Source organism: Fundulus heteroclitus, chromosome 9, assembly GCF_011125445.2.
Source record: "Fundulus heteroclitus isolate FHET01 chromosome 9, MU-UCD_Fhet_4.1, whole genome shotgun sequence".
Taxonomy (NCBI): Eukaryota; Metazoa; Chordata; class Actinopteri; order Cyprinodontiformes; family Fundulidae; genus Fundulus; species Fundulus heteroclitus.
The window spans coordinates 6,826,629-6,837,603 of NC_046369.1; the positions used below are offsets into that span (position 1 = coordinate 6,826,629).

The 10,975-nt window shown below is 35.2% G+C and overlaps 1 protein-coding gene and 1 long non-coding RNA gene across 2 annotated transcripts; one reads left to right on the forward strand and one right to left on the reverse strand.

Annotated features, from left to right (window-relative positions):
- Positions 1 to 1,006: 1,006 nt before the first annotated feature.
- Positions 1,007 to 1,825, reverse strand: LOC118564066. The gene is made up of 3 exons (XR_004931601.1): positions 1,774 to 1,825; positions 1,334 to 1,611; positions 1,007 to 1,044 (listed from the first exon to the last, which is right to left on the reverse strand). It is a non-coding gene; the product is annotated as an uncharacterized LOC118564066 (long non-coding RNA).
- A 7,786-nt stretch (positions 1,826 to 9,611) lies between these two features.
- Positions 9,612 to 10,247, forward strand: LOC118564232 (cornifelin-like). Its single transcript, XM_036141650.1, has 3 exons — positions 9,612 to 9,672; positions 9,792 to 9,979; positions 10,119 to 10,247. The coding sequence occupies exons 1-3, from the start codon at positions 9,612 to 9,614 to the stop codon at positions 10,245 to 10,247; spliced, it is 378 nt and encodes a 125-aa protein (XP_035997543.1).
- Positions 10,248 to 10,975: the final 728 nt, after the last annotated feature.

The following is a 10,975-nucleotide window of genomic DNA, read 5'->3' on the forward strand; positions in this document are numbered from 1 at the left end:
TCTACCAGGTCGACTTCCATCACGAGACTACCAAGACTTGAACAATTCAGGATTTGATGGAATCTTTAAACACATGAGGAGTTGGGCTTGTTAAAAAATAACTTAATATGTAACCGTTTTAGTTCCCAGTATTAACTACTTTGATCAGTAACTGTTGCAGCATGTCCTTCATAGCTCTTAGTGGAGCCCTTTAGGCTAAAAAAAAAAAAAGTTAGGAAAAAAAAAGGCCAGGTTTGAGATTTTTCTAAATTTCCTGACAGTCTTACATGCAGAAATTGTTTTTCATAGTCCTGTTTTTGGCTTCATCCATTTCATCAGCCAGTTTGTTTTGATACAGCCCGTTTTATTGTTAATATATGGATTGTTTACTGGGAAAAACCTGGAGAATTAATGGAGTTCTTTCAGTCTTAATTTCAACAATAAAAGCAATCCTTGTGAAAAAGGTGTATTCACTTTGATTAATATTGGTAAGAATTGGAAATGAAGAGTTTATCAAAGGGTATGTTTATTATGCAATGTGGAAAATAAAGGACTGTTTAATTGTCTCACAATGTTTGCATCCTCAGTTTTAGTAAAAAAAAGGGGTCATGTGCCCCTTTTTTTCAATAACCTCAGCATTTTCAAAAGGTTTATACAGTACCTTACACATTTACTATCACAATACTAGCAATTCTACATTTTTATTCAGTGAATACACTAACTTAGTTACATTTTCCTGGCTAGATTTTATTACTTGAAAACCTTTTGCAACAATGGTAACCAAAATAAGATTAAACTCGTAAAGTGTTGGTCATACTGGACAGTAGCAACATTTTTATATATATATATATATATATATATATATATATATATATATATATATATATATATATATATATATATATATATATCTAAACCGTGTGATTCAGAATGTCCCAGTGCATCCATGGCTGCCCTCAGTGCTACCAGTTGTTCGGGGCTCAACACATTGCCAGTTTCAGGAATAGTGACCCCACAGTGTGGGTCATCCAGCAGTCCACTGTCAATATGAGGCAGGCAGAGTCCCTGCAAGAAAGATGGAGATATATAGAGAATAAAAAAGAGGCCATGATTCTGTTGCTACAACTTACTGAATATAATTTAATTCATGGAGCTAAGGATTGAAAAAAAGACTCCAAAATCCATTAATTATTTTAATAATAAACACATTTCAAAGAAAACAGTTTCAATGCCACCTCTCTGATGTTTTCGATGTTTTGTTGTATTGGAATGATCAGATAAATTAATTTCTGGTTTGAAATATATGCATTGTGAGAAACTGTATAATAGCACGCACAAAAAAAATCCATCTTACCTTTTGTGATTTCTGGTTCTACCACAGCATGCTGGATGCTTCCCATCTCCCATAACTGACTGAGTGTCAGATTCCTCTCAGTTCTGAGTGAATGGTCATCTCAGCCACTGCTGATGGTATGAAAACTTAGTTGTAGTCTTGGGATAATTAAATAGTGACAACAGAAGTTATCCAACATGTTTGACAGCTCAAGCAAACTGTTGTCCTCTCCTGAGTGCAGCACATTGTTGTATATGTTTGTTCCTGCGCACCACACGTCTCTCCAAACACGTTGAATTCTGAAAGGAGAGTTAAATCATGGGTTAAATACGTTATTTTTCAAAAGTCCGTTACACAGCATTTTTAGATCAGAGATAAAACTAAACAGTGCCTTTTACTGAAATCTTACATGATCTATCAGTGAGCTACTACTTTTTCACCGGGAAAGCTTTGAAAGTTACCTGTGGGGTGCTAATGCTGTTAGCTGTGATGTCACGTTTTTCTTCTTTAGCCAAACCGGCGCGTTTCAGTTTCTTTCGGGTGCGCCCCCTGCTGTCGGGAAGTCTGAACAACAACAACAACTCAATGCATCACGTGACTTTTGGCACAAATTTACCGCAGCGGTAGTGGGATTGTTTCGTACTCGAGCAGAGGCTGTTTTGTGCGAGCAGAGACCGTTTTGTGCTCGAGGAAAACTTATAAATGATATTTTGAGTGCAAGGTTGGCGAACAGTTTGCAAAACAATTTTTTTTGTGTGAAACATATCTTTTTGTATGCAAAACAAGTTTTATTTGTGTGCAAAACTTTTTTTTGTGTGCAACGTTTTGGCAGAAATTTGTCTCCATAGTTGCTGCGCCAGTCTGTGCAGACTGGGCGCAAGCTATAGAAGCTCTACAGACGGTTATACTTGACACAGACATATTTTCAGTATTTACCAAAAATACCTGGCAGTACTCAATATAACCAGTGGTAATAACAGTGGTAATAAAATGAAAAGACAGTTTGATATTTACCAGTTTTGTAAACGACTTTCAAGGATCAACAAATCCTCTCTACTAGGCTAGCGAAACGTAACTAAACCATTCTATCATAGCACTGGATGGATGTGTATGGCTATTTTCTTTTTGGAAGGTGAACCTTCACCCAGACTTGAGTCAATTACAGCCCCAGTCGAAGGACTGGTTTTAAGTCATCCAATATTCAAGTAAAAGTCAAGAAAAATGTAATCTCCAAGATACCACAAATCTGCTCTCACATTTAAAAATTTTTAAAGTTTAGCTGTAAAAACAATCAAGGCAAGGCCATGTTCGCATGCGCAAAATTTGTTAAAATATTGAAATGTCCCAAATCCTCAGTCCTAACAATAAAAATCTTTCATCTGCTGAATTATACCATCTCACTTGTCTGAAGGCGATAGAATGAAACCTGTGTTTATTGCTATGTTGTGATCAATTCTATTATTTTCTCTTTTAAGCAGAATTCAATCAGCTATTTAATCAAGAAATAAATCTAACCTGTATCAATCAATCAGATTGATTATATGAAGTGAGTTTTATGTATCTATAATAACAATGAATACAAAATAAGTTACAAGCATGGCTGTAAGAGTCATTCTTCTCCTTCTGTCAAAGGGGAAGGAGAAAAGGGACAATAAGAATTTAGGAATGGAGGAAGCATCTCCATTGGGAGGGAGCACTGTAGTCCATCATCGCATCTCATCCAGGAGATCTGTGAAGTTGACACCAGATGATTAAGACCAGATGGGGAAAAAAGAAAGATACACTTGTAACAATTGCCTTGAAAGTTTCTGATTTCATCCATCCATCGATTCTCTTCCGCTTATCCGGGTTTCTTAATAGCAGCAATTAGGAAAATTTGCTTAGTTTGATAAATTATATTCTTATGATTTGATAATTACTTTGACTCTGCTGTTACGTAACCCTGCTAATTCTAAAATATTTGTGGACATTGACTTATTAGTTTCTTGATCGTGATAAAGCAGTCATGGTTTTGGCTCATAAATTCTTAGGAGGTTTTTAAACGTTGGCTTGGACCCTTGTGGCTTACTTTTTTCTTAGTCACTAAAATCTTTCTAGCTCATTTCGAGAGAACGTTGTAAAATAGAGGAACAGCAGCTGTTACCTATGGATGGTTAATGGGGACAACAAATAAATATATCGTGAAATAAATGTAAATATACCATGAACTAAATAAATGTACCATGAAATGTAAAACTGAATAATGAAATGTAGAAGGAAATAAATAAATAAATGCACCATTAAATGTCCCATTAAATCATTAAATGTATAATTAAATGTACCATGAAATAAACACATGGGACATGAAATAATGAAATGTAAAATGAAAAAATGAACAGTCAAATGAAATCAATAAATGTAAATTTAAGTGTTCCATCGAATAAATAAATGTACAATATCTTTATTAAATACACCATTAAAAAATAAATGTACTATTAAATTGTGAAATATACAATTAATTATTTAAATGTCACATTAGATAATTAAATATGCTGTAAAATTATGACATTAAATATCCATCTATCCATCCATTTTCCAACACACTCATCCCTATTGGGGTCGTGAGGGATGCTGGTGCCTATCTCCAGCTGTCAATAGATGAGAGGGGGGGTACACCCTGGACAGGTCTAACATTAAATAATTCAATTTCACGTTTGTCAAATAAATTCATTTGAATATACATTTAATTATTTCACTCTGTATTTATTTATTCCACGACATTGTGCAGCATACCCATAATGATATGATTTAAACTGTCACCTTCACTCAAGAACCTCAGTGGGCAGGATTGGGGAGGCACTGACACCTGATTGTGTGATTTACACTGAGCAAGACAAAACAACTTCTTACTGGTTGAATGTTGACTCCAAGGTCAATATTTTGGTTTAAAGTGCAGAAATAACTTAAATAATGCATCACAATTTCTTTACCACACACTGGTTGAGCAACTCCAGCTCTTTATTCCTAGTTTGGTCTGAAATATCTTGAAAAAAAGTTCATGAGAGAGCTCGCTGTGATTGTGGTCCAGCATGGGGGAAGACAGGACCAACATTAGCCCCGCCCACTAGCTAACACTGGCTAACATTCTCTTACTAACCCCAAGATATAGTGAATTTCACAAAGATTTCACAATGGCCCTAATCTGGCCCCCAAGTTTGTGATAATCGGCCTAACATATTGTGCCAGAGAGCCAAGATCTATGTTTGAGGTGTCAGATGTGCTACCAAATCGTTCAAGTGTAAAAAGTCTGAAGCCATCCATCCATCTATATATATATATATATATATATATATATATATATATATATATATATATATATATATAAATAATTTAGACAATTCAATAACAAACCTAAGGAGAAGCCCTTGTTTTTTTTAAGAAGGTGCTAAACATGGGAATCATCTGCATGACAGTGAAGGGAAACCCCATGTTTCCTGAAGATAGAACCAAGGGGACGCAGACACAAGGAAAAAGCAAGGGGCCTAACACTGACCCCTGTGGGACCCCACAATGAAGAGGAACAGCAGGACACATATCACCCAGTTTTACTAAGAAGGTTTGTTCAACCCAAAGTAAGGCCTAAACCACTGCAATGCAGTGGCCTTGACACCACACACTGCTCCAAACGAGAAATGAAAATGTTACGTCAACTGTGTCAAATGCAGCAGCTATATCTGGAAGCACAATAATAACAGTCCCCTGAGTCAGTTGCTAAAAGTACATCATTAAAAACTTTTAAAAAGAGCAGTTTAGGTACTTTAGCTTCAAAACCAAATTGAAAACCTCTAAAATACCATGTTCTTCTAAACATGCCATTAGATGCTTGTAAACCACATTATAGATAAAATGCAGTTTGGAAAAAGGGCAAGATAAAAGGGCAAGAATAAATGGTGCAATACTGACAAAAATATCTTTAAACAAACGTGTTGGAAGACAGTCTAAAGAGCAATTTGTTGGCCGTAGGTGTTTAACTATGTCACATACTAAGTTGGACAAGGACACAAGCTCAAACTGATCCAAGACAGCAGTGCACTGGGAAGTACCTAAATAAATCTAAATCTAAAACATAGAGTCTCGTGGAGCCCCTAAGGGCATTCATTTTGTTAGTGAAGAATTCTAAAAACCTTTCTCAAAGTTCAGCTGATGCTGTTAAGGCAGGTGTATTTGGAGGTTTGACAACATTATTCAGAACAATAAAAAGAACTAGATTGCCTTAGAATTTTGTACAGGTTAATACCTGACAGAATTAGGAATTTTGGACCTGTTAGATGGAGAGCTGGTTTGAGTCAACCTCTCATAGTTAGGGAGTAGAGGGGAGGGACTTAACTCTGCAACAACAACATAACACATGCAATGTGTTTCCCGGTAAGACAAACAGATATTTTTCTAAGCCGGTAGCAAAATCTTTTTTTGATACCTGACTGGTTTCTTTCAAACATCTACACTGCCACCTCTGGGATTAGAACTGATTGAGTGGCTCCAGGACTTTGCTACATCTCACCTGAATCCAGACCAATGTCCATTTTGGATGCAAGAAAACAATTAATTAGCCTGAATATAGGATTCAGTATACTTATCATTTATTTTGCTAAAATGACATGTAAGTACCTTGCTGTTCAGGTATTATGAATGCAACATTTTAATCCTTTAACAGTCAAATAGGCAAATCTATTTAGGCTTTATATGCAGATTATGACTTGATAAACGCTATTCAGTAGGTGTTTAAGGGCAACAGAATAGAAACAGCTAAAAGCTGAAAGGCAATCTCTGCTGTTCAACCCGAACAGTAGAGATTACATATTTAACAACTGATGAACAGCAAAGCTTGACAATCAGCATTCCAGACAAAATGCAGTTATCTACAGTCAAAGTGTGTCTCAATTTATTTGTGGGATATATCCTTCATGCAGTCAAGCTTTATTTCTTTCAATCCAAAATGTACAAAGTCGAGAGCAGTTTCAAAGACAGCTATTAGCTCCATTTTAATACTTATTTAAAAATCTCCACAGTAGTTCTGCTCATGTCCACTGCATCTACCTCATGCTGCTATAAGAAGCCCTTGCAGTTTACAAAACAGGCAGCAGATAGCAGCATTGATGATGTTACAGCAACATCAAATAGATGTGGTTGTAGACAAATCTTTCTTGATTAAGGCAAGTTAGGATTATTAAAATGTTTCTATGCCAAGAAAATAAAGGAAATATGTTTTATTGATTTTTTCAAGTTGGAAGTTTACATACACTAAGAGTAAAATGCGACAAGATTCAAATGGAGACTTTTGTCATGGCCGGTTTATGGTGAAATGATGCTCCTACCCTATCCAAATTAGGCCCCAATAGTGCTCCCGGGAATATTTGCTCTTTTAGAAATGAATTTACTAAAAAAAATCTTGTGAAGACTCGATGTTTTTTCCGTTCCGAGTGCAATACCTCATTAATGATAAACCTTCTCATAAATAAGATAGTGTCAGTTTACACTGATTTCCGCAAGATAGTGTTGTGAATACTGTCAGACTCCAGGAATTTTCTTTGCGGTCCTTGCCTTCCACACATTCTTTTTCTGCATTCACTTTTCTCATTGTAGATATGACTTATTAAGTATTAAATTATTGACTTATTTATTTTGATTTCTCTATATCTGTGAATTACTTGGGTTGTTACCAACATTTTATGTGAATTTCTTATCACTAGGGTTAGTAGAAATATATTTACTAAGAAAACCAAAGATGTTCTAAATATTAATTTTCCCCACTCTGCATTAAAACATCTTCCTAGGAGAATTCAAAGTCATGTTTGTTGGCCAAATTAACCTACATTCTTGCTTAGTTGCAGTCCTGACTCTTTTTGCTTTGTAGCACAATGTGTGAAACTCTGTTTTATATTTTGCATAGGTTCTATAATGATCTTTATGTTGTTTTTATTCTTATTTTTTAAGTAAGTAAAAAATTTATTTTTTTTTAGTTACATGAAAGTAGTGAAATATGGAATTTGTAAAACACAATTTTAAAGTACTGGTGGAAACAAACATGTATAGTTATAGGCAAATGACTGCCAGTTATACAAACTTACATCTATGTGAAAGGTGCACAACACAATTGCGGTATCTGATTGGGGTGTGGTTAGTGGTAGTGTCTCTGCAAGGGGCAGCTTTCTTTAGATCTGACAGGCTGACCACACCTACACACCTATAAACAAATGGACGTGCTCCTCATATCAGCCATTATTGGTAAAAGCCCACTTTGCACAAGCATTCTGCTTCTACAGCACAACTGTTTTTCTATTCTTCAAAGAGCAGAATAACTCCGGACACACCACATCATCCGGTAAGATTTTCTGTTTGTGAAAACATCTGAAGTTTTCTTCTAAGGAAAACAGAATTTGTCTGAAGAAAGGTGGTTGTAAGATTTCGAGACATCAGAGATAACTTGCTGTTTCTTAGAATCAGCATCAAGAGCCAGATATGGTAACAGTTATAGAATTGCGTCTACTTGGAAAAAAAGATTAAACACAAGAACAAGAACTTAGCCCTTAATGAGTATAGATAAGTATTCTCAAATATCTGAGGACATAAACAGTTATTTAATTATGGTTGTTTGAAAAAACTCAACATTTTTCTCATTGTATGCAATTGCTTGGTTGCATTTTTTTTATTTTATTGAGTTAAACAAATTCATTAATGTTCTGTAGTAGTGTTGTTTTGCTAAATTGAGATTTCATAAAACACAGACATGACTTTTCTCTCTACAATCTCTATGTTAAATTAGTTGAGAACAATGTAATCTAATTCCAAATATATTTTAAACACTGTAAATTATATATTTTTCTTTATTTTTTTATTGTTTAATGTTATGACAGATGAAGGAACATCTTATTCCCATATTGATGTACAATGTTTCATGTTTAGAGCCACAGCTTTTAAATTTAGCTATATTTGTAGATGTTTGCAACAAATGCCTTCTTGAGACATTTTACAAGATGAAAAGATTTAAATCATAATCACGATTACCTTTTTTATTGTTAATATTCCCTCTGTGGTGTAGTGGTTTAAGTAAACATGTTTGTTCCGAAGGGAGCAGCTAAACAGTAGTTCTAAGATTCACTCCAAACTTTTTCATCAAATACTTAACTAGTTTATTGCATATGATGTGGTGGATCCTTGGACCTTCATGGTAGTTCAGAGCCAGATTATTTCATTAAAAACAAAACAAACAAAGAAAAATGACATTCAATCAGTACCAGGGTTTTAAGATAAACTACATTTTTTCCCCCCTCTGGACACAAATCGGTATTCATAGATGAAGGGTGAACATATCGTGGAATCATTGAATCGAAAAGTTGGAGTCTATACATTTTTGGGCAAATGGATATGGCAAAGGGGAAATCTATATTAAAAATGGCAATAATATATTTATAAGAAAGGGAAAACATGATATTTATTATATCTCCATCACATTATTGTGTGACTCCCTTTCATTTCAGTGTAAAAGGAGGTAATAAATTGCTCACATTAATGCTTTAGCTTCCCACAGGTACCAAAAGTTTACATTTACACTTTATAGCTGGACCTGTATTTGATTTATATGAGATATGTCATTTCAGGTGGAAATTGCTGCTAAACCCCTCTGAGCATAAGGGGTTAATAATGCAGTACTATGCTGTCTAATGACAAGAATGTCCACACCACAGCATACTGGATGCTTGAAATAGGAAAATGAGTAATACTTATTTGGCCACTTGGGGGCACTCATTTCATTCTCAGACAGCCAGCTGCTCCTCATATATCACAACTGGATCCTAACTCACAGATCAAAGAGGTTTGGTTTAAAAAAGTTGCACATAATAAGACAGGGATGACTTGATGATCCTCAAAATTCCCTTAAATTCCATTTGTTCAGTTTTTATATTGAGAGTTGTTGTTTTTCCTTTTGCCTGCTTGTTCTGCTTTTGTGCTCTGTGTGATTTTAAAAAGCTGAATAGATCAAATATTGCTGGGATACACAGCCAAGATAATATTACAGGTGGCACACCAACAAAGGGTTAGGTGGTTGAGTTTATGTCAGTAATTCAGACGCTTATTATTTGGAAATACATTCTTCCGGACCCCGATCCAGTTCTAAGGGCATCGGTCTGGAAAACTAAAAGGGTTATAGGACATCTACTGTGAAGTTTTAGATTTTATAATGAATATGTGTTGCGTTCATGTTTTCTTAATATGTTCTGGCTTCTTATTTTTCTCCTTTTTAGTCAAAGTTTGGTGAAAGATGTCTGAAGAAACAGATTGGAACTCTGGCCTTTTCAACTGCTGGGATGACAAAAAAACTTGTAAATATTGTTATTTCTGTATCCAGCTTAACATTTACCTTTTTATTGCCCTATTTTCTCTATAATTTCATTACAAAAGCTGCTGATATATTTATGACAGTTTGTTTTTTTATTCTCAGGCTGCTATGGTTTCTGGTGTTGGCCCTGTCTTGCCTGCACCGTCTCAGAAAAACTTGACCAGAACCGCTGGCTCCCAATTTGTGACATATGCAGCCCTGCCATGATGTCTTCATTTGGGATACCTCTGTTTGTGGCCCCTGCAGCCTTAGCCCTGAGAGTCAGCATTCGGCAGAAATACAAAATTAAGGTAAAACAGGAGCACCTGAGCTACTTGTCCCATATTAGAATGATGACTTAAAAATTTGACCAACAGCTGAAAAGATTTAGTTTATACAGTTTTGTGTAAAACATTAAGTAGAAAAACAACCTGTACATTTTTCCCACAGGGTTCTCTCTTTAAGGACATCGCAACTTCCTGTGCCTGTGTGTTGTGCTCCTGGTGCCAGTTGCATCGGGAGCTAAAGGTTCGCAAGCCCGACGCTGCTGTTGTCAACATGCAGCCTACCAGGCGATGAAAAGCTACTGCTGCTCCAAAACATTTTGAAATCATACTGATTTGTGTTAAGGTGATTCTTTTTAGGTAAAACTTGTCTAAATGTCCTTCTGATCTGAAATTGCTTTTAGCTTTATTACAGCTTTAATAGGAACATGATTTAAATAGAAAACCCTAGTCTTGGCCATTGAACATCAGAATTTGCTTGGCTCTGTTCAATAAGTGAGCCAGTACTTAATATCTTCTATTAAGTATTTGAATACTGGGATGGATTTAAAAAAACATGTTAAACGTTTTTCTTTTAAGTATGTAATGCGCCTGCATCTGCTTTTAGACATGTTGTAAAGTGGGGTTTTTTCATGCTAGTCACAGTTTATGATTTATATGAAAGTTTTAAAAGTATGTAATTGACAGCACATTACTGATGCTAATGTATGGTTTCACATAGCTCTGTATAATCATCTGTGGTATATACACACACACACGAAGCGGCAGAATGGATGGTAAAATGTTCATCATTGTAATGAATTAATTACAGCTGTCTATAAAAAAATAAAAATCAACTAGTTTTGGCTGTTAAAAAATAAATTCTGTATTTGAAGCTTCTGAATAAATAAAAAATAATAAAATGCTTCCTGCATCTTGTCTTATCCTATCTTATTTTACATAAAATGCATCATAAAACCTTTAGGACAAAATGTTTCCAGTTACCGAGGGCTCATGCTTCACAGGCTCTATGGGAAAGTTTAC